Source organism: Microcaecilia unicolor, chromosome 10 (genome assembly GCF_901765095.1).
Source record: "Microcaecilia unicolor chromosome 10, aMicUni1.1, whole genome shotgun sequence".
NCBI classification, from domain to species: Eukaryota; Metazoa; Chordata; class Amphibia; order Gymnophiona; family Siphonopidae; genus Microcaecilia; species Microcaecilia unicolor.
The window spans coordinates 151,842,345-151,867,308 of NC_044040.1; the positions used below are offsets into that span (position 1 = coordinate 151,842,345).

The 24,964-nt window shown below is 44.7% G+C and overlaps 1 protein-coding gene across 1 annotated transcript in view; it reads left to right on the top strand.

Moving 5' to 3' along the window:
• ANKMY1 (ankyrin repeat and MYND domain containing 1) overlaps positions 1–24,964 on the top strand; it is a 293,230-nt gene that overhangs the window by 113,552 nt on the left and 154,714 nt on the right. Inside the window, exons 6-7 of the mRNA XM_030217039.1 lie at positions 543–714; positions 18,185–18,325. Of these exons, the coding sequence (XP_030072899.1) occupies positions 543–714; positions 18,185–18,325 (313 nt within the window). The remainder of the gene's footprint in view (positions 1–542; positions 715–18,184; positions 18,326–24,964) is intronic.

A 24,964-nucleotide genomic window follows, 5' to 3' on the forward strand; every position in this document is an offset into this window, starting at 1 on the left:
TTATCGCTCGAGGACGCCCATCTGTTAGGCACGCCCAAGTCCCGCCTTCACCACGCCTCCGACACACCCCCTGGAACTTTGGTCATCCCCGCGACGGAAAGCAGTTGGGGGCGCCCAAAATCGGCTTTCGATTATGCCGATTTGGGCGACCCTGAGAGAAGGACGCCCATCTCCCGATTTGTGTCTAAAGATGGTCGCCCTTCTCTTTCGAAAATAAGCCTGTATGTGGACTTATTGTTTTGCTTTGCTTAGATGCTGCTTTTTGCTGCCTCCTCCCCCCACCCAGAAGATGCCAGCCTATGTGACTGCCTAGTCCTGCCTAATGGCCCTGTTATCCAGATAGTGAAGCTGAAGATTCAGATCTAATTCTGCCAGGGCAGTCAAGTTTTAAAAAATTGCTGTCCACTGTAGCTGAATATTGACCCAGTTATGTTTAACTGTGTACCAGTGAAAATATACAGTTTGACAATGGTGCCTAAACTTTTGTATATAATATAAACAAAACTATAGAGAGTAATTTATACATATGATATTGAGTTTAGACAGAGACAGAAGTGGTCTACAATCAAATTACTTCTACGTCGAGGTGCAGACCCTAACATCTCAAGTATACCCATGCATCCTCTCTTCTTTGCTGTTAAAACTGGAGATGTGGAAGCAGTTAGACTGCTGCTAGAAAAAGGTGCAGCAAGTTCCTTACACTATTCATCAAAGGTAGGCTTTATATTAGGCTTGCTTTTCTGAAGTAGTCTGTAAAAACTGTAAGGTTGTTTCTCCGAGGACAAGCAGGCTGATTGTTCTCACGAATGGGTGATATCCACGGCAGCCCCTTCAATCGGAAATCTTCACTAGCAATGACGTTTGCTAGCCCTCGCGTGCGCACGCACACTGCGCATGCATGACCGTCTTCCCACCCGAACGCGCTCGTGTTCGTCAGTCTTCTTTTTTCTGCGGCTCCGGACGGCTGTTTTTTTGGTCGGTCTATGCCCTGAGGAGACCCTCGCGCCTTTCGCCGCATTCTTCCGTTCGGAAGTCTTTTCTTTTCAAAGTATAATCGCGTGTTCTATTGTTTAAAAAAAGCCTTATTTTTGAGTTTTTTTCTGTTAAGTTTCCTTTCGTTTTCGAAAGCGGCCCTTTTGGCCGCCGGTATGGGTTTTTCCTTGATTTTTTGGTGCCATTGCCATCATCGCGGATTTTGACTTCGCCGGCGTGATTTTTCCACCCATGTCATCGAAGCCTCCCAGTGGCTTCAAAAAGTGCACCCAGTGCAGCCAGGTTATTTCGCTCGCTGATAGGCATGCTTCGTGCCTTCAGTGTCTGGGGGCTGGGCACCGTCCTCAGGCCTGTAATCTCTGTTTTCTGTTGAAGAAGAGAACTCAGGTAGCGAGATTGGCCCAGTGGAACGTCTTGTTCGGGGCATGGCCTGGTGTTTCGACAGTTACAGTATCGAGGTCACCAGGCCGGTGCCTCCACGTCTGCGGTACGGAAGTCATCAACTGGTGCTTCAAGCGTCTACGGTACCGGGAACATCGTGTACTGATGTCGTCGGAGGGTGCCTCTTCTTCAGAGCACAGGGTGAGGGCTGTCCATCTCCCTGCTGGTGGCGGTTAGAGCCCTCGAGTAGGTCTCCTCTGCCTCGAGGGCTCTTGCGGTACAGCTCCCCCCCCCCCCCCCCCCCGATCGACTTTCTTCTCGGACCCGGCCCCGAGGAAGAGACGATTTGGATTCAACGTCCTCCTCTTCGGTACTGGGAGGTTCTGGTGACATGCGTCGTGTGAAGGCAAAGAAGCATCGTCCCGTCACCTTCCACACGTGGTACCGAGCAGCTCTGGGTCGCTGAGGGATTCGGCACCCACTAGGCATCGACGCCAGGAGGACCCGCTTACCCTCCATTCATGAGGTGTCGATGCGCTCTACCACCCTGGACGCCCGGTACAGCCTGCCTCCGCGCTCCAGACAGATTCTGAGTTTGTCGCCTGTGCCGGACTCCCTGCCTTCCTCGACAGCCGCTCTAAACAAGAGTCTCCGGGCCATTCTTCCATGGATCCTGGAGGAGCAGTTGCGCCCTTCTCCTCTGGCACCGGGGGTGCTTGCGCCGCCGGTGCCGTTGAGTGAGGCGATGGCTGGCCCTTTGCCTGTCGTGAGGTCTCCGATACCGGTACCGCTTGCGGTGCCTGTGTCGGGTGCCTCCCAGGCAGACTCCCCAACGACATCGATGGAGGGAGCTTCATCGCCACCGGTGCGGGAATCTTCTTCTCGACGTTCCCACCATGTGTCCACGGAGTCGAGGCGGGCACGGCTTCGGACTGAAGTTCATGAACTGGTGTCCGACACCAATGGTGAGGCCTCGTGGGAGGCAGAGGAAGACATCAGATATTTCTCAGATGAGAAGTCTGACGGTCTTCCTTCTGATCCCACTCCCTGCCCTGAAAGACAGCTTTCTCCTCCCGAGAGTTTATCTTTCACGGCCTTTATCCGGGAAATGTCTACGGCCATTCCCTTCCCTATGGTTACGGAGGATGAGCCAAGGGCTGAAATGTTTGAGCTTTTGGACTATCCTTCGCCTCCTAAGGAATCGTCCACAGTACCCATGCATCATGTCTTCAAGAAGACGCTGCTGGAGAACTGGGCGAAACCGCTAACTAATCCCCACATTCCCAAGAAGATCGAATCCCAGTATCGGATCCATGGAGACCCGGAGTTGAGGCGGACTCAGTTGCCTCACAACTCTGGGGTTGTGGATCTGGCCCTTAAGAAGGTCAAGAGTTCTAGGGAGTATGCTTCGGCGCCCCCGGGCAGAGACTTTAAAACCTTGGATTCTTTTGGGAGGAAGGCCTACCATGCCTCAATGCTCATCGCCAAAATCCAATCTTACCAGCTCTACACGAGCATTCATATGCGGAACAATGTGTGGCAGTTGGCAGACTTGGTGGATAAGTTCCCTTCTGAGCAAGCCAAGCCTTTTCAGCAGGTGATCAGGCAGCTGAAGGCGTGTCGTAAATTCCTGGCCAGGGGTGTTTATGATACTTTGATGTCGCGTCCAGGGCCACTGCTCAAGGTGTGGTGATGCGCAGACTCTCATGGCTGCGTGCCTCCGACCTGGAGAATAGGATTCAGCAGCAGATTGCGAAATCTCCTTGCTGGGGGGATAATATTTTTGGAGAAAAGGTCGAACAGGTGGTAGAGCAGCTCCACCAGTGGGACACCGCTTTCGACAAATTCTCCCGCTGGGCGCCTTCAGCATCTACCTCAACAGGCAGACGTTTTTATGGGGGACAGAGGACTGTTCCCTATTCGGGTAAGAGTAGGTACAATCCTCCCTCTCGCCAGCCTGTTGCCCAGGCAAAACCCCAGCAGGCTCGTTCTCGTCAACAATGTGCGAATCAGCAGGCCCCTGTGGCTCCCCAGCAAAAGCAAGGGACGGGCTTTTGACTGGCTCCAGCAGAGCATAGCCGACATCAAAGTGTCCGTGCCAGACAATCTACCGGTCAGAGGGAGGTTAAGATTTTTTCACCAAAGGTAGCCTCTCATAACCTCCGACCAGTGGGTTCTTCAAATAGTCCGGTTAGGATACGCCCCCAATTTGGCCTCCAAACCTCCAAATTGCCCACTGGGAGCTCAATCCTTCAGCTTCCAGCATAAGCAGGTACTTGCAGAGGAACTCTCCGCCCTTTTCAGCGCCAATGCGGTCGAGCCCGTGCCACCGGGGAAGGAAGGGCTGGGATTCTATTCCAGGTACTTCCTTGTGGAAAAGAAAACAGGGGGGATGCATCCCATCCTAGACCTAAGGGCCCTGAACAAATATCTGGTCCGAGAAAAGTTCAGGATGGTTTCCCTGGGCACCCTTCTTCCCATGATTCAGGCAAACGATTGGCTATGCTCTCTGGACTTAAAGGATGCTTATACTCGCATCTTGATACTACAAGCTCACAGACAGTATCTTCGATTCCGTCTGGGAACACGGTACTTTCAGTACTGTGTGCTAGCCTTTGGTCTCGCCTCCGCACCCAGGGTGTTCACAAAATGCCTGGCTGTCATAGCGGCGTCTCTACGCAGACTGGGAGTGCACGTGTTCCCTTATCTCGACGATTGGCTGGTGAAGAACACCTCCGAGGCAGGAGCTCTACAGTCCATGCAGATAACTATTCGACTCCTGGAGCTGCTAGGGTTTGTGATAAATTATCCAAAGTCCCACCTTCTTCCAGTACAGAAACTCAAATTCATAAGAGCTCTGCTGAACTCTTAGACGGCTCGTGCCTACCTTCCGGAAGCGAGGGCCGACAATCTTCTGTCTCTCATTTCCTGGGTGCGGGCGTCTCAGCAGATCACAGCTCGGCAGATGTTGAGATTGCTCGGCCATATGGCCTCCACAGTGCATGTGATTCCCATGGCTTGCCTTCACATGAGATCAGCTCAATGGACCCTAGCTTCCCAGTGGTACCAAGCTGCTGGGGATCTAGAGGATGTAGTCAGACTGTCCACGAGTTTTCTTCAATCCCTGCATTGGTGGACAATTTGGTCCAATCTGACTCTGGGACGCCCCTTCCAAATTCCTCAGCCACAAAAAGTGCTGACCACGGATGATGCATCTCTCCTGGGGTGGGGAGCTCATGTCGATGGGCTTCTCACCCAAGGGACTTGGTCCCTCCTGGAACAAGGTCTACAGATAAATCTCCTGGACTTACGAGCGGTCTGGAACACTCTAAGGGCTTTCAGGGATCGGCTGTCCCACCAAATTATTCAAATTCAGATAGACAACCAGGTTGCCATGTATTACATCAACAAGCAGGGGGCACCGGATCTCGCCCTCTGTGTCAGGAGGCCATCAGAATGTGGCTTTGGGCTCGCAGATACGGCATGTGGCTTCAGGCCACATATCTGGCAGGCATAAAGAACAGTCTGGGTGACAGGTTGAGCAGGATCATGCAACTTCATGAGTGGTCGCTCAATTCCAAGGTAATCCACGATATCTTCAGAGTGTGGGGCACCCCCTCGGTGGATCTCTTTGCTACTCGAGCCAACCACAAGGTCCCTCAGTTCTGTTCCAGACTTCAGGCCCACAGCAGACTAGCATCGGATGCCTTTCTCCTGGATTGGGGGGAAGGCCTCCTGTATGCTTATCCTCCCATACCTTTGGTGGGGAAGACTTTACTGAAACTCAGGCAAGACTGAGGCACAAGGATTCTGATCGCTCCTTTTTGGCCGCGTCAGATCTGGTTCCCTCTCCTTCTGGACTTGTCCTCCGAAGAACCTTGGAGACTGGAGTGTTTTCCGACCCTCATTACTCAGAACGAGGGGGCGCTTCTGCATCCCAACCTCCAGTCCCTGGCTCTCACAGCCTGGATGTTGAGAGTGTAGATTTTGCCTCCTTGGGTCTCTCCGAGGGTGTCTCCCGGGTCTTACTTGCTTCCAGGAAAGATTCCACTAAAAAGAGTTACTTCTTTCTATGGCGGAGGTTTGCCGTCTGGTGTGACAGCAAGGCCCTAGATCCTCGCTCTTGTCCTACATAGACCCTGCTTGAGTACCTTCTTCACTTGTCTGAGTCTGGTCTTAAATCCAACTCTGTAAGAGTTCATCTCAGTGCGATTAGTGCATACCATTACCGTGTGGAAGGTAAGCCGATCTCGGGACAGCCTTTAGTTGTTCGTTTCATGAGAGGTTTGCTTTTGTCAAAGCCCCCTATCAAACCTCCTACAGTGTCATGGGATCTCAATGTCGTTCTCACCCAGCTGATGAAACCTCCTTTCGAGCCACTGAATTCATGCCATCTGAAGTACTTGACCTGGAAGGTCATTTTCTTGGTGGCAGTTACTTTAGCTCGCAGAGTCAGTGAGCTTCAAGCCTTGGTAGCTCATGCTCCTTATACTAAATTTCATCATAACAGAGTAGTCCTTCACACTCACCCTAAGTTCTTGCCGAAGGTGGTGTCGGAGTTCCATCTGAACCAGTCAATTGTCTTGCCAACATTTTTTCCCCGTCCGCATACCCGCCCTGCTGAACGTCAACTGCACACATTGGACTGCAAGTGAGCATTGGCTTTCTATCTGGAGCGGACGCAGCCCCACAGACAGTCAGCCCAAATGTTTGTTTCTTTTGATCCCAACAGAAGGGGAGTGGCTGTCGGGAAACGCACCATCTCAAATTGGCTAGCAGATTGCATCGCATTCGCTTATGCCCAAGCTGGGCTGACTCTTGAGGGTCATGTCACAGCTCATAGTGTCAGAGCCATGGCAGCGTCAGTGGCCCACTTGAAGTCAGCCACTATCGAAGAGATTTGCAAGGCTGCGACGTGGTCATCTGTCCACACATTCACATTGCATTACTGCCTTCAGCAGGATACTCGAAGCGACAGTCGGTTCGGGCAATCGGTGCTGCAGAATCTGTTCGGGGTTTAGAATCCAACTCCACCCCCCTAGGCCCATTTTTATTCTGTTCCAGGCTGCACTCTCAGTTAGTTGAATACATTTACGTCAATCTCAGTTATGTCCTCGCCGTTGCGAGGCCCAATTGACCATTGTTGTTTTGAGTGAGCGTGGGGGCTAGGGATACCCCATTCATGAGAACAAGCAGCCTGCTTGTCCTCGGAGAAAGCGAATGCTACATACCTGTAGAAGGTATTCTCCGAGAACAGCAGGCTGATTGTTCTCACCAACCCGCCCGCCTCCCCTTTGGAGTTGTGTCTTCCCTTGTCTTTGCTCTATACTGGACTGACGAACACGAGCGCATTCGGGCGGGAAGACGGTCGCCAATGCGCAGTGTGTGTGTGCATGCGAGGGCTAGCAAACGTCTTTGGTAGTGAAGATCTCCGATTGAAGGGGCTGCCGTGGACGTCACCCATTCGTGAGAACAATCAGCTTGCTGTCCTTGGAGAATACCTTCTACAGGTATGTAGCATTCGCTTTATAGTTATTATGTATGTTGTTTTAGATTATTTAATTTATAATTTTTCAATTAGTATTTGCATTTCTTATCCTTTCATTACTTTTTATTCTTTAACTTTTTAGAGCTGTTTTACAATTAAAATTTATAGTCACGATTGATTTCATTTTTTCTTCCTGCATCTCTTTGTGACTCAGGGCAGTGGAGGGTTAAGTGGCTTTTACAGAGTCACAAGGAGCTGTGGGGGGAGGGGGGAATAGCACACCCTTTAATTGCATGATTAATCGCAATTAACATTTAATCGAAGTGCAGCCCTGCTTTATATAGTTAATGCTCTTGTAAAATGTAATTTTAAAGATGCATTGCTTTTTTTTTTTTTTTTTAAATAACTTCTTTACCCTAATTTAAGCTTTTTAAGTGTCATGCAACATTTTAAACATTACTAAAATTGCTATACATAAATGCATAAAATAATGAATATGACAATATATCAAAGATATAGAATCATTCATTCAGTAATAAAGATTTTGCAGTTAATTTTATAACTGAGCTTATAGGTAACTTAAATTCTCAAAATAAGTTTTTCATCCTGTCATGGAAGCCAAATATGCTGGAATATGCTTTATATCCTTTGGAATTGAATTCCAATGGATTATTCTTTCTACACGTATGTGTAGGTATTTTTAGAGGACATATGCACAATTTACATGTGTAGGTAATGGACTTTAACATTAAGTATTGATTCTAGAAGTGGTGCCAGGTTTGGATTGGGTCCAAGGCATTCCCTATGATTATACAATGTTCGCATACACATACAAGGCACTACATTTAAATGTCATTTACACCTACCATAAATCACACTGAAACCACCAGAAGACTTTTTCTTTAAGTAAAAGCAGGACTGATAAATCCTCACATATGGGTGATGCTATGAATGGAGCCTGGCATGGGAAGCACTATCACAACAACTTTTCTAGAAGCCTTTGAGTAGGCTCATCATGCATGAATGCCTGTTCCTGCTTGCCACTATCATGCAGGAATTCCTGATTCTTAATTTTCTGTGGCACTGATCAGACTTTTCTGTGACACGGTCACTTCAGCACCAAATACACAGTAACATGATTTTTACCTTTTTCTACCTATAAGTCCTGTTGCTGTTGGATGGTTTACTTTTGTGAGTTCTCTGCTAGCTCATTAGTCAGGAGGATTTAATCAGAGTTAACATTTTATTTCTTTTATTCCATGTTAGCTCAGTGCAGGCTGCCTATGGGCGTTGAGCAAGCGGCTGGAGAATTTTTGTCACTTTCTAGTCATTTTATTTCACTGTAGCTATTTCTCTGGATGAATTATCCCAAAAGAATACCCCCAACGGCTTCAAGAGGTGTTCCTGGTGCAACAGGAGCATATCCAGTAGGGATACCCATTCTTGGTACCTGTATGCCTGGGATTCAACCATGATTCCTCTCATTGTATTCTCTGTTCACAGATGTCAAAGAGAGGGATTTGTGGCAGAGAAATGCAGCTTGAAAAGCTTTTTGATGGTAAGACTAGTTCATTGACATCAGCATGGGAAACATTAATTTCCATCTGGATGATATTCAGCGCTGTTTAACCAGCCAGAAATGGCCGCTGATTGGTTAATAATGTTTTGGTGCCTAACTGCTAATATTCAGCATGAGATAACTGGTTATCTCTGCTGCATATTCACAGTCAGCACTGAAAAGATAACCGGCTGTATCACGTGATAACTGGCACTGTTCAGTACTGACCGGGTAAGTTTAGTGGCCAAATCGGACCGCATAAATAGCAGCCGTTTTTTTTGGCCGCTATAAACTTAACCAGCTAGCACTGAATATTCACTTAGCCCAGGGATTTTCAGCCCAGTCCTTGGGGCACACTCAGTCTATCGGGGTTTTAAATCAATGGGGATATCCTGAAAACCCCGTCTGGCTGAGTGTGCCCTGAGAACTGGGTTTTGAAAACCTCTGACTTGTCTGGTTTAGTTTGAACCAGATAAAAAAAAAACCTGAATATCCAGGGTCAGCACCAATCATGGCACTTATGTGATCTGCCTTCCATGGTATGAATATCGGGCCCCATCTGTTCAGGAGCTGCATTGGACACTGGGGGTGCATCAGCATGAGAAGTATCTTAATCACTTGAGTATTGGTAGAGCCCATCATTATCCATAATCTGATTCCTGTTCAAGGAAGAGGAAAGATTCATCCTCATCTTTGTTGGTGCTGAAGGAATGCGATGCAGTAATTTGGGTGGAGGTTCAGATGTCTTGGCATTGCTCCCCATTGAAGAGTGGCACCAAAGCACTATGGTCAACTATGTCCTTGAAGTGCCCTCAATTCAAGGACCACTCATCCGTGCTATTGAAGAGGGTGTGACAGCCTCCATGGACCTGAAAGCCTCCAGTTCCAATAAACCCCAATTGACTCAGGATGACATGGTTACTCGTTCTATCCTGCTTATGACTTTATCAATGGCAGTCTTCAAGGAGCAGCTCAGACAAAAATTAAGAGTGAATGGACTGCTTCTTTGCTCAACATGATGCTGCAACTTTGACATTGTCGACATAGAGGGAAGATGCATTCCAGCCAATATTCGAATTCCATGCTCTGCCTGAAAGATATGCCTTGATACTGAGGCCTGGAGGAGTCTTGGAGTTGAGGTTGGCTGCGCCAGTGTCCATTTCCTGGGCTTCAGAGGAGGAACCTTCACTGATGCATGAGGAATCCTTGGGATTTCAATGATGAAGGTGGCCTAATAAAGCAGTCGGTGCGAGACAGGCAAAGACTCAAACTAAACAGACTTCTGTAATGCTGTTGGGATTCTGTGAACAACCTTGGAATTTCTCAGAGAAGAGGTCCACAAGTCTCTTTTTAGATCTCTCCTCCCCCACCAAGAGAGAGATGCAAACCCCAAACAGAGGAGCTCTGTTTGATTGATTTCGTTCAGAAGATGGCTCAAGCCATCTCATTTCAGTTAGAGACAGAAGAGGAGTCCACTATAGAAGCATTGGATATTCTCTAGTTCCTCAACCCCTCCTAAGAACACTGTGACATTTGTTTTTTTCACAGAATCCTGAAGGATATTCAGGTGAGAATGTGGGAGACTCCCTTCTCTGTACAGAGCCCAGAAAGTTTTTAGATTCAGGAAGCAACATCTTCCTATCATTTCATGGTGGTTGAATCTGCTGTCAAAAGAGGCAAGAGTTCCAGGATTCACTGGGAGGGAGACTCAAACATTGAAATCTTTTGGGAAAAGGCTGTTTCAAAATGCTATGTTTTTTTCCTGCATAGTGTTGAGGAGTTTGTGGACATTCTTTCTAGAGGGAAGACTGAAGAACTCCACTCACTACTAATCAAAGGGAAGGAGTGCAGAAAATGCAGATCCATGCAACCTAAGATATTTTCGATATGGCATCAAGAGCTTGTGCCATGGATATTGATGCCTGCAGACTCACTTGGCTGAGAGCCAAATATTGAATGCTGGGAGACGAATAAGCTGTAAAGCTTATTCGTTATACTAAATGATTTGATCATGTCTCTCCCTTACTTATGGGAAATCACTTACTTTGATTAGGTAACAGAATCAAATTCGAACATCATTTTTTAAAATAATTCTTGATCAACTTGTTTTTATAAAGGCAATAAATAGAAATAAAACAAAGAAAAGAAAATAAGAAGATACCTTTTTATTGGAATAATTTGATACATTTTTGATTAGCTTTTGAAGGTAATATTGCCTTTGAAAGCTAATTAAAAATGTATTATTAGTCCAATAAGAAGGTATTATCTTATTTCTTCGAGGACAAGCAGACCAAACATATTCTCACATGTCGGTGATGTCATCCGATGGAACTCGATGTGGACACTACATAGCTCGTATAACTTAAGAAAGTTCCTTCAGGGCCCATCTCAGTCTCTTTTTTTTCCCATGGTGCTGGGAGGACATGTCTGTGTGTTCTCCTCCTCTCAGTGCACTTTTTAGTCAAATTTTTTTCAGTGCCTTCCCTTGCGGTTCCCTCATGGTTTTTTTCTTTCTTTTCCCTTAGAATTTCTTTTTGATGCTTCTCCTGTTATTATTTGTTTCTTTTCTTATATTTTACATGGCTCTTTAACTCTTAGCTTAAGCTCTTACTTCAGGCTGAGACTGTTTCCCCTTTTTGTGGTCAAAATTAAGGAGTTTAATTTGGCTGCCTTTCTTTTTTCAATATCTAAGAAAATTCCAGTGGTTTCAAGAGGTGCACCCAATGTAATCACATGATTTCTGTCATGGACCCGCACAATTGGTGCATCGGATATCTGGGGCTTAACCACCATGCTAACTCTTTTTCTCTGTACATACAGATGCAGTTGAGGACATAGAAGGCACCTGAAACAAACCTAAGGAACATAAGCACTGGTCTTCTTTGAAGCATGATGCAGGAAGCACTGGGGCATCAGCATCACTGGGCTAGTGTGCCAATCTCAGGGTGCCCAGATTCCCACTTGCAGGTCAGCTTAGAGAAATCCTCAGGCTGTTACTGAATCAGCTCCCCAGCCTTTGCCGATGTCTGCCCCTGACGAATGGTACTGAGCCATGCTCAGGGAGGAGCAGGCACAGACGTTTCAGTTGCACGCCACTCAGGCATCAAAGGCGCTTGTGCCTATTACAGCTCAGCTGCAACAACTTCCTGAGACCCATGCTCTATCTGTAGAACACTTTTTGATGCCAGTGACTTGCCAACCATTGATGTTGACATCGACCTATGCTGTTGTGCCTTCAATATCTGATGAGGAAGTTTCCACGCAATCTGCATGTGGGAACATGCATCTGTGTCCCTCAGGGCATGGATGTGGGTCTTCTGTGCACATGCAGGTGCAGATTCCCTGTGTCCAGCCAGAGTACTCTGGGGAGTCTCACTTGGACCATTCATGGGAGTTGGATGAGGGTCCACTTACTTCTTGAAGAAAGAGTCTTTGGCATCCAGTCGGACCCCTCCCCGCCTCAAGAAAGGCATAAATCTTCACCCGAGAGTTTACTGGGTTTGTGAAAGAGGGCTTTGGCTATCCCGTTTAAGTTGGAAACAGAAGAAGAACCCAGGGCTGAGATGTTATCTATCCTATACTATGAATCTCCATCCAAGGAAGGAGTCACATTTCTATTATATACCCTATCCTGATGCACTGATGAAGAGCTGGGATTCTCCCCTCTCAGTCCAGGTCATGCCGAAGAAGATGAATACTCAATACCGTATTTAAAAGGCTCCAGGATTTGGAAGGACACAACTGCTTCACCACTCACCGGTCGTTGAATCGGCCCTTGAATGGGTTAGAAGTTCCCAGACTCATGCCTCAACTTCCCCAGGTAGAGATGCTTTGACCCTGGATTCATGTGGAAGAAAGCTATACTAAGCTTCAATGCTTATGCCCGCATCCAGACCTATCAACCCCAAATGAGCACATACTTGAAATCTCTACTGCATAGTGCACTTAGTCTAGTGGATGCTCTCCTTCAGGAGCAAACTGCTAAGATTCTCCAGTTGGCAAATAAGCAGCTGAAGTGCAGATCATATCTGGCCAGGGGAACTTACATACATTGCATCCAGATGCTCTGCCATGGCTGTGGGGATACATAGACTCTCATGGCTACGAGTCTCTGGCCTAGGATCAATTGTTCCGGAGGAGTTAGCGGATGTCCTTTGCTGAGGTGACAAACGTTTTGGGGGACAGGGTGGAGGAGGTTGTTGATGTTAAGAAGCATGCTGACACCAGTCCCTCTCTTGGCAATCTTCATTTTCATCTGTGAGGAGGTTCTGTGCTGGGCCAAAGTGGCATCCCTATTACTGTCAAAGACATAGGTTTCTGCTGCCTTCCCACTCTACTCAGCAGTCCCAGCCCCAGCATTCCTGGCCACATCAGTCATAACCTTAGAAACCCCAGCCAGCTCCCCAGTCAAAGGGAAAGGGGCAATAAAAAACAAAAACAAACAAAAAGCTATTATATATCAAAAAAGGAAACACAATAGAAAAATGGACACTTACAAAATTAATGAATAAGATTAAAAGAAAATGCAGCATAATGAGGATGAAATCATATTGAACAGGAATAACTACTTAAAAGAAAATCTCAAATCCAATACTGAATTCAGACCATTGGAGACAACTGTATTCAGTTCAAAAATAAAGTTTCTCTTCTCTCAAGAGAATCAAATCAATGTCGCCTCCATGCCATTTCTTCTGAACAATCTTAATAAGAAAGAAACACAAATCAGCTAATGAATGATTGGCAGAGTACCAATGTTGGAACAATAGGTGCAGACTGGACATTTCCTGATAATGCAACTCCTATTCTCAATGATCCTAGTTTTAATGTTACATTTAGTCTTGCCTACATACAATAAATTACATGGGTATATAATAACATACACAACCTGAGCCAAATTACAATTAATGGAATGAGTCAATTTGTACACTCGTTTAGTAACTGGATTGTAGTTCTCAGAGGACAAGCAGGCCATTTGTATTCTCATAGTTGGGTGACGTCATCCAACAGAACCTGGTGTGGATGCAGATTAGTGAGAAGATTATACAGGTTTCTAGCAGCGTCCCATCGCGCATTTGCTGGTGTCTTCCCGCCTGATGTGCGAGGGTGGGTCCCTCAGTCTTCCCTCGTGCGTGTTCGACGTTGTCCTCGTCGGCACTGATCGACCGCAATGCTGAGCATTGGGGGGGATTCCAAGACGCATAAGCATTAGTCCTCTTCAATGCACGGTGCTGGGAGCTCCGTGGCATTGGCCTTGCCAGTACCCAAGAAGCACCGGCACTGGGAGCAGTGCTCCACCCCCTGTTTGGTAGAGGTGACAGTGCACAAGTGCCCGAGCAGCAAGGTTCCCGTTTCCAGTTCGGCATGGACATCTTCTCAGGCTGCCTCTGTCCCTGCCTTTGCCAATGCTTTCCTTTGATGAGTCAGGAAGAAGCTGGTGTAGATACTGCAATTGCAATCCTCTCAGACATCATGGGCGTGTGCTCCAGCTGAAAATCAACCCCACATTTTTCCTGAGGCTCCATCCATGCCTGTGGAGAGATTCTCGATGTTGGCTCAGAGGGTATTGATGTTGACATTAACCCATGCAGTACCACTCTACGTCGGGGGAATGAAGCGTCCCAGGTGTCTGAGGGTAGGACTGCACCTTGGCGCTTTTCAGAGCATGGTCATGATTCCACTGAGCCAGGGCAGGCGCAGACTCACTCAGCCAAGTCTGAGTACAAAGAGGAGTCTGGGACTGCTCATGGGACTCAGAAGACACTCTTCTCAGAGGAAGAATCTTATGGTGTCCCTTTTGATCCCTCCTCACCTCAAGAGAGAAGTAAATCTCTACCTGAGGGTCTTTTTTTTTTTTCAAGGAGATAGCTTCAGCCATCTTATTTAAGTTGGAGACTTATTTAAGTTGGAGCCCAGGACAGAGATATTAACTGTTCTGGACTGTGAGTCATCTCCTAGGGAAGGGGTCACAGTACCATTGTACCCTATCCTTAAAGACACACTGACAAAGAACTCTGAATTTCCCCTCTCAGTGCAGGGTCGCACCAAAGAAGTACACAATATCTTATCCACAAGGCTCCCGAATTTGAGAGGGCCCAGCTGTCTCATCACTTAGTTTTTTTCCATCAAAGGTGGTCCCTTATAACCTCTCTGTGGTTTCTTCAACTAGTCCTTACATCAGCTCTCAGCACAAGCAAGTACTTATAAAAGAAATCTCTGCCCTTCTACAGACCAATGAGGTTGAACCCATGCCACCAGGGGAAGAAGGGAAGGGATTCTATTCCAGGTACTTCCTTGTGCTCAAGAAATTGGGAGAACCTAAGGCCCCTGAACAAATTCCTGGACAAAGAAAAGTTCAGGATGATTTCCGGGCACCTTTCTCCCCATGTTTCAGGAAAAAGATTGGCTATGCTCCCTGGACTTAAAGGATGCCTTTACCCACATTTTGATACTTCCCAGTCACAGAAAGTATCTCAGATTTCAAATAGGGAAGTACCACTAACAGTACTGCATTCTGCCATTTGGCCTCATGTCAGTTCCCAGGGTGTTCAACAAGTTTCTAGTGGTAGTAGCAGCATATTTACACAGACTGGGAGTCTACATATTTCCTTATCTGGACGACTAGCTGGTCAAGAGCACATCGCAGGAGGGAGTGACAGTCAATGCGTCTTAACTATTTGGGTGTTAGAGCTGCTAAGGTTTATGGTAAACTACCCCAAGTCCCACCTACTCCCAGTTCAGTGATTGGAGTACATAGAAGCCCTACTACATACATTGCAGGCTCTGGCTTTTTGTCCTCAACTAAGAATAGAGACCTTGATAACTCTTACCTCGCAGGTGTGAAGCAGCAAGCAGGTCACAGATCGGTAAATGTTGAGATTAATGGGCCACATGATCTCAACAGTGAGTGCATGTCACTCCTATGGCGTGTCTCCATGTCAGAGAGACCCAGTGAACTCTAGCTTTCTAGTGGTCTCAGACAGCTGAGAATCCTAGTGGATGTCATCCATATTCTTCCAGAGTTGACTCATGCTCTTCTCTGGTGGACAATTGGGACGAATTTGACTGTTGGACTACCATTCCAAATTCCACCGCCTCAGAAGGTGTTAACAACAGATGCATCCAACTTAGTATGAGGAGCTCATTTAGATGGGCTTCACACCCAGAATGGTTCAAAGAGAGGATGAGAAAATCTAGACCTCATGAATGTTCTAATTTGCCACCAGATTTCTCCCGCAGTAACAACTTTAAAAAAGGAGACTATGATAAAATGAGAATAACGGTGAAAAAAAACTTAGCGGAGCAGCTTCGAGGGTCATGGATGCTGTTCAAAAACACCATCCTGGAAGCCCAGGCCAAATATATTCCGCATATTAAAAAAGGACGGAAGATCAAACGACAGCCGGCCTGGTTAAAAAGTAAGGTGAAGGAAGCTATTAGAGCTAAAAGAAAATCCTTCATAAAATGGAAGAAGGAACCGACTGAAAATAATAAGAAACAGCATAAGGAATTGCCAGGTATTTGTGATCTGGATTGGCCACTGTTGGAAACAGGATGCTGGGCTTGATGGACCTTTGGTCTTTCCCAGTATGGCAATACTTATGTCAAGTCAAATGCAAAGTGCTGATAAGGAAGGCAAAGAGGGACTTTGAAAAAAAGATTGCATTGGAGGCAAAAAAATATAGTAAAACTTTTTTTTAGGTATATTAAAAGCAGGAAGCCAGCAAAAGAATTGGTTGGATCGCTAGATGACCAAGGGATAAAAGGGGTGATCAGGGAAGACAAAGCCATAGCGGAGAGATTAAATTAATTCTTTGCTTCGGTCTTCACTGAGGAGGACTTGGGAGAGATACCAGTGCCAGAAATGGTATTCAAAGCTGACGAGTCGGAGAAACTGATTGAAATCTCTATAGATCTAGAGGATGTAATGGGGCAATTTGACAAATTGAAGAGTAGCAAATCTCCTGAACCGGATGGTATTCATCCCAGAGTACTGATAGAATTGAAAAATGAACTTGCGGAACTATTGTTAGTAATATGTCGTTTATTCTTAAAATCGAGCATGGTACTGGAAGATTGGAGGGTGGCCAATGTAACACCAATTTTTAAAAAACGTTCCAGAGGAGATCCGGGAAATTATAGTGAGTCTTACATCGGTGAGTCTTACATCGGTGCCAGGCAAAATGATAGAGGCTATTATTAAGAACAAAATTACAGAGCATATTCAAAAGCATGGATTAATGAGACAAAGTCAACATGGATTTAGTGAAGGGAAATCTTGCCTCACCAATCTACTACATTTCTTTGAAGGGGTGAACAAACATGTGGCTAAAGGTGAGGCAGTTGATATTGTGTATCTGGATTTTCAGAAGGTGTTTGACAAAGTACCTCATGAAAGACTCCAGAGGAAATTGGAGAGTCATGGGATAGGAGGTAGTGTTCTATTGTGGATTAAAAACTGGTTAAAAGATAGAAAACAGAGAGTAGGGTTAAATGGTCAGTATTCTCAATGGAGAAGGGTACTTAGTGGGGTTCCCCAGGGGTCTGTACTGGGACCACTGCTTTTAAACATATTTATAAATGGCCTAGAGATGGGAGTAACTACTGAGGTAATTAAATTTGCTGATGACACAAAGTTATTCAAAGTCGTTAAATCGCGGGAGGATTGTTTAAAATTACAAGATGGCCTTACGAGACTGGGAGACTGGGCGTCTAAATGACAGATGACGTTTAATGTGAGCAAGTGTAAAGTGATGCATGTGGGAAAGAGGAACCCGAATTATAGCTACGTCATGCAAAGTTCCACGTTAGGAGTCACCGACCAAGAAAGGGATCTAAGTGTCGTCGTTGATGATACATTGAAACCTTCTGCTCAGTATGCTGCTGCGGCTAAGAAAGCAAATAGAATGTTAGGTATTATTAGGAAAGGAATGGAAAACAAAAATGAGGATGTTATAATGCCTTTGTATTGCTCCATTGTGCGACCGCACCTCGAATATTGTGTTCAATTCTGGTTGCTGCATCTCAATAAAGATATAGTGGAATTAGAAAAGGTGCAGAGAAGGGCGACGAAAATGATAAAGGGGATGGGATGACTTTCCTATGAGGAAAGGCAAAAGTGGCTGGGGCTCTTCAGCTTGGAGAAAAGGAGGCTGAGGGGAGATGTTATTCCAATTATAGAATTTTTCAGTATTAAGTTATTCCAATTATAGAATTTCTCAATTATTGTTCACTTTTCAATTTTAGGCCTTTTTTGGGCCTCTGAGCCCTTTTTTTGCCTGGGCAGTATCAACCATTTTCAGATAGTGTTTTTATCATGTGCATTAAATATATGTGTGCTGAACGCTGGAGATGCCCATAAACTCCTATGGGCATCTCTAGTGTTTAGCATGCTGTAATCATTAGGGCGCGTTAAAAATTCTAGCACACCTTTGTAAAAGACCCCATAAGGAAGTTATTCTCCGTATTCTCTTATTGTTTATTTCATCCTCCAGAATGAAACCAAATTAAATTTGTGGACTTATTACATAATTGACAGCACTTACATGTGCAGGTTTATAAAATTGGGCAGTGACATGTGGAAGCAGCACCACTTACTCATGGAAGTTGTGAAGTAGCTACTTCCATGTGCCATTCATTTTATTTAGAAAATGCATGTTCGAATCTGAATGGCTCAATTTTGATCTCTCTGTACAGTAGGCCTTCACATATAGTAAGCTTTATTTTGTAGAACTTTAATGCTATAAACATGTTATTTTCGATCTTAGCTTGAAGGATTATCGCCTCTTCATATTGCTGTAGCCCTCCCTGGTGAAGAAGGAGTCAAGATAACAGAAATGTTACTTCATTCAGCTATGAATCCTAATGAAAGAGCAGTAGATGATGAGTCTACATATCCACTGGAAGAGGTACAGTACATATCTATTGCAATGTATACAGTAAAATTGAAAATGTGTCAACATTGTCCAGTTCAGCACACTATTAGCTGCCAAGTTCATACAAAGTTAATTATGTTCAATGGAAAATAAATCTGTTTGCTCAGACTGCTTGCTATGTGAATATTCCACCACTTTTTCACTATTCATACCAACTATTACATATTAAGGGCATTAGCTGTAAACTTTGTTGTAATTTGTTTATCCAGCCTTACATGCACATAGTTTTGCTTTTTAAACCCAAAGGTGAATCCTAAGGGTTTGTTTCAGACATATATCCATTCACTTTGTCCCATGATATAACTGAATTCTATTATTTCTTTATTTTCCACCTTTTAAGACACTGCCTATCCAAATTTGGTTCAGTGAAGACTTAACTCAAAATAACCTGTTCCTTAGTTGGGCCCTAGTATTACAATATTGAAAATGCAACCATACCATACCTTTGTGGTTTTGTTCCACTAATAAGTTAATTAATTGGCTATCTTAAAAAGATTATATAACCTTTGGATGCATGACTAGGGACACAAACATATACTTATTTATTCGATATCACAATCCTCATGTACAGCCAGGAAAACAACCTTTCGGGGTGGATAGTGTCACAATGAGCTCCTTTTATTATCAATCATTTAGAAGAGAGAAGAATCTTCAGTTTTGGCATAGTATAAGTCAGCACAAGAACAAAATATAAGAAAACCAATGGACAGCATTTTGAGTTATGAAACCATTTGTCCCTGAAATATGCTCAAAACTGAATAATCCATTTGTGTATCTAAAATGTAAACTTCTACAAAACAGATGCAGATGTGATTCTATGTGCCCCAATGAAAGGAGAGTTTAATTTTACTTACATTTAATTTCAGTAACATAGTAGATGACGGCAGAAAAAGACCTGCACGGTCCAGCCAGTCTGCCCAACACGATAACTCATATGTGCTACTTTTTGTGTATACCTTACCTTTGATTTGTATCTGTCTTTTTCAGGGCACAGACCGTATAAGTCTGCCCAACACTAGCCCTGCCTCCCAACCACCAGCCCCGCCTCCCACCACTGGCTCTGCCATCCAATCTCCGCTAAGCTCCTGAGGATCCCTTCCTTCCGAGCAAGATTCCTTTATGTTTTATACCCTGCATGTTTGAATTCCATTACCGTTTTCATCTCTCCACCACCTCCATGGGAGGGCATTCCCAAACATCCACTACTCTCTCCGTTGAAAAAATACTTCCTGACATTTTTCTTGAGTCTGCCCCCCTTCAATTTCATTTCATGTCCTCTAGTTCTACCGCCTTCCCATCTCCGGAAAAGGTTCGTTTGCGGATTAATACCTTTCAAAATTTGAACGTCTGTATCATATCACCCCTGTTTCTCTTCTTCCCAGGGTATACATGTTCAGGTCAGCAAGTCTCTCCTCATACGGTCTTGTAACGCAAATCCCATACCATTCTTGCAGCTTTTCTTTGCACCGCTTCAATTCTTTTTACATCCTAGCAAGATGCGGCCTCCACAACTGAACACAATACTCCAGGTGGGGCCTCACCAACAACTTATACCAGGCATTAAAACTTCTTTTCTTCTGCTGGTCACACCTCTCTCTATACAGCCCTAGCAACCTTTCTAGTTACGGCCACCGCCTTGTCACACTGTTTCGTATATTCATCTTTATAACATCAGGCTTCCTAAAGCAGACTACAAACAGTTAAGAAAACCCATCAAGAAACAGAATATCCTCACTGAAATCCCTCCAGAAAATGTACAAAAAAACACAATTAAGAAAAGTTAAAATAAATGTAAAACAGCAAAGGTTTATTTTATGACAAATGTTTTATTTCTTATATATACATTTTCCTTGCAGAACGAACATAAATCAAAGACAAAACAGACTGACAAATAAAGTTGTGTTAAAAATAAATACCTCTCACATTTAGGTGTGAGCATTACCTAGCTCTACAGTTCCCGTAAGTTCCTCACGCCTAATACATACCCAGATATATGCCTGATTATGGTACCCATCAGATTCCAAATTCACTTGTATAATGCAATATAATGAGTTTTCACATGGTACAAATTGTTAGAAAGTACTGGTATGTTTTTTTCAATTCATCCAATTTTGGTACAGCGAGAATTGAGAATAGCCTATTCCTGGGCAAAAAAAAATCTAAAAGAAAGATTGCATCCGTCTGTACTCCATAGCATAAACCTTTTAGAGATTTAAGCCTCATGGAAATGAAATTAAAGTATGGCTTTTATAGGATAGGAATTAAAGAAGTTTGCAATCCAATGGATGAAGTTGTTTACAGTTTTAATTTTATATTACATGTACTACTAATTCTGTGCCATTTGTGCACTAAGGGCCAAATTCTATAAGCAGCACCTAAAAATCGGCACTGAAATTTAATGAGCTTAGAGAGATTCTATATGAGGAATGTGTCCTTTATAGAATTGCTCTTAGTGCATATCTGCGACTAACTGTAGGTGCGTACAATTAGGCATGTTTCAATATCTACGCACATAAAATTTAGCCTAGCTACGCCCCCAAATAGTACACGTTAGGATTTGCCCACAGAATGTTATAGAATATGATGTGTGTAAATCCTAATTAGGCCAATTGTGCTGATAATTGGTTATCACCAATTTCTAGGTATGTGAGCATACAGGGCACATAGCATCTAACTTCAAGGGGGTGTAAACTGGGGAGGCACATGGACAGGTCCCACACTTGGGCAGTGCTTCTTCAGCTATTTTTTTTTTTTCATTTTCTACAGTTAATAGTTTTGCTAGAACTAGGGATCCATTTCACTAGTTTCTGCCTTCCTTCTTAGGAGCCAGATACAAGCGTTGTCTTGAGGCTTCCTTTATTTATCAAGCTCCTCATTTTTGGTCATTTCTTCCATTAGTACTACACTTTTTGGGTTCTAATTATTCTTTTTGCAAAAATCTGATAACTTTTTTGTTTAAGAAATTTTTGGGTTCATTTTGTTATACCATTCTTCAATTGTTACCCACTTTGATCCACTTTTTGTGGGAGTTAGTGAGATATGTTACACTTATGTGCATAACTTAGAATACAATGTTAGACACTAAAATTTACATTCTCAGATTTATGCCTGCCTTTTATGTGGTGTGAGTTATAATGCCTAAATGTTAGTGCACAAATGCCAACTTGAACTCTGTTGTATAACAGAATCTGTGCACCCAGATGCCATTATAGAATTGCGCTCAATGCTCAACTTTGGGCGCCCAAATTTGGGTGACTTGTATAAAATTGCACCCAAAATGTCCATAAATTTGATACGGGAAAAACCACTTACCCTTTTAGAATTAGAATGTTAGAACAAAAAAGTTATTTATGGATCAACACATGAGGGATTCCGCTATCTACACACTGTCACTCTTTCTCCCACAATTTCAGTTAACTTGTTTTATGATGAATCATATATCTAAACATGTTAGGTGAGGAGAGCGAACAAAGCTTCTATTTCAGCAGGAACGGGAGTGGATCTATTGTTTCAGACTTGGCGCCTCCGGGGGGGGGGGGGGGGGGTCTTGGCTTGCTGAAAGGGGTCATTATGTGCTTTTGGTTGTCGGGTGTCATGAAGGAAGGGTTTGTGTGTTCTTGGGGGTTGGGTGTCATATCGGGAGGGTTGTGTACTGTCAAGGGCATGGGTGCCATATTGGAAACTTTGGGAAAGCTAGCATCAGAGTGGGTTCATGATCCAGGGTGTACAGATGCTGGGATCGGAGAACAGTAGAAGGCTTCTTCCACATCTGTGTGTGTGTGGTGGTAGGGGGTACTTTTGTTTTCCTCACAGTGCTTTTTTTGCAGGAAAAAAAGATACTGGTACTCATACAGTGGCAACCTTAAGGGCCGGGGCCACTATGGCTCCACCCCTATAGTAGCCACACACCCCACAGTAGCCACACCCATTTTACCAGCCATAGATCATATAAAAAGGCATCATTGAAAATAGTACACAAATCCCTAGGCCCAACGAAAGAACACCTAAGATTGACCATAAACTAATAAAATACGTAGGCAAGAAAATCAGCTGAAACCTCCAAAAACCTGACTCTGGCATGCAGGATAACACCAGAAAAAAAAATATTTTCCCCTTGCTATAAAAATAGCAGACTTAAATTTCATATATTCCATTCCCTACATTACAAACTGACAACTACAAATAAAACACAAAAATTAGCACAGCTACCAAACTACTTTATCTTAAAATAAAAGTATTTTTTTCTACCTTTGTTGTCTGGCCATGTACTTCTTTTCATTTGTATTGGTCCCAGTCTCTGGTTTCTACTTTCCTTGTCTTCTCTTAACTCTATTGCCATGCCAGGATTTTCTGTTTGTCATTTTTCTCTCCTCCTTTTCCTTTCAGCTTTCTTCAATTTTATTTTCAGCCTTTATCCACATCTTACTATCCAGTCTTCAATTTCCCTGTTTTCACTGTGTCTATCTACAGCTTGCCCCTCTTTCTCCTCCCCGTATCCATCCAGCATTCGCCCCTCTCTCTTCTCCACACATCCATCCAGAATTTGCCCCTCCCTCCTCCCCGTATCCATCCAGAATTTGCCCCTCCCTCCTCCCCACTTTCATCCAGAAGTTGCCCCCTCTCCTCCCCACTCCCAACCAGCATTTCCCCCTCACACTTCTCCCCACTTGCATCCAGCAATTGCCCCTCTCTCCTCCCCACTTCCATTTAGCATTTCTCTGTTTCCCCTCTCTACCTATCTAGCATCTCTCCCCATCCAGCATTTCTCCCCTTGACCCTTCTTTCCCCATCCAGTATCTCTCCCCTTGTCCCCTCTCTCCCCATCCAGTATCTCCCCCCTTGTCCCCTCTCTCCCCATCCAGTATTTCTCCCCTGTCCTCTCTCTCCCCATACAGTATTTCTCCCCTTCCTCCTCTCTCCCCATCCAGTATTTCTCCCCTTCCTCCTCTCTCCCCATCCAGTATTTCTCCCCTTCCTCCTCTCTCCCCATCCAATATTTCTCCCCTTCCTCATCCAGTATTTCTCCCCTTCCTCCTCCCTCCCCATCTAATATTTCTCCCCTTCCTCCTCTTTCCCCATCCAATATTTCTCCCCTTCCTCCTCTCTCCACATCCAGTATTTCTCTCCTTGCCCCCTCACTCCTCATCCAGTATTTCTCTCCTTGCCCCCTCACTCCTCATCCAGTATTTCTCTCCTTGCCCCCTCACTCCTCATCCAGTATTTCTCCCTTTGCCCCCTTTCTCCCCATCCAGCATTTCTCCCCTTGCCTCCTCTCTCCCCATCCAATATTTCTCCCCTTCCTCCTCTCTCTCTCCCCTTGCCCCCTCACTCATCCAGTATTTTTCCCCTTCTTCCTCTATCCTCATCCAGCATTTCTCCCCTTGCCTCCTCTCTCTCCATCCAGCAACTCTCCAAGGGCCGCCGCTGCTTCTCCCAATGAGCTGCAGCGTCGTCAGGTAAATTGAAGAGTAAAAGGTGCAAAACCACAGTGCTCAGATGCGCACTGTTGGCTCTGCTGATTCCCTGCCCTTCTGATGTCAACTTCCCGTTCCGGGGCAGAGGATTGGCAGAGCCAACACAGTGCATGCAGCACTGTGCCTGTTACTCCTTTCTGTGCTCAAGGTGCTGCTGTTGCTCATTGAGAAAAGCAGCTGTGGCTGCGGGAGAGAGGCGGGAGATGGGTGAGATTAGTGGGGCAGTGAAAATAAGGTGCCGGTACACTGTACTAGCGTGTACTGGCACAAAAAAAAGTCCTGCATACAGCTTTCTCAAATCATTGTTGCCTCTGGATATGGAGGGGCTTGAACATGCAGCCCTCCTCTTATTTTAAAAGAGGCTTTACATTGTAAAGTAGTATGGGAATTCCACATATCCTGACTCAGATGTTTGAATTTCCTTCTACATGTCCTTTCTAAAATGCTGCTCATAACAAATAATGAATGGGTATAGTACTAGAGACTTGCTTAGGGTTCCAGATATAAAATCTGTAAATCAGCAAGAGAGGCTATCAGCTATGGTGTATGAACATTTCATCTCTGACACTTCATCACCGAGCCAGTTCATCATGCAACACTTCATTAAGTACTCAAGCTAAATGTGTTCAAATTATATGCATGGAAAACTTGGAACAAATGGAGGAGGGCATGATAGCGTACATCCACACTGTTCTTTCATGCCTCCCTATCTCAGACAGCCTAAAAATACTCGGAGTCACACTCGACTGCAACCTTACTCTTGAGAGCCAAGTAAACTCTGTAATAAAAAAATGTTCTATTCAATGTGGAAACTCAAATGAGTAAAACTTTTCTTCCCAAGGGAAACTTTTTGAAACCTAATACAATCAATGGTCCTAAGACATGCAGACTATTGCAACGGTATCTATGCGGGATGCAGAGAACAACTCATGAAAAAACTCCAGACCGCCCAAAACACAGCAGCCAGACTAATATATAGTAAAACCTGATTCGAAAGTGCCAAACCCCTCCAAGAAAAGCTGCATTGGCTCCCAATCAAAGAATGGATCGTCTTCAAAATCTGCACTTTGGTCCACAAAATTATATATGGCGTAGCCCCAGGATACATGATAGACCTTATAGATCTACCATTAAAAAC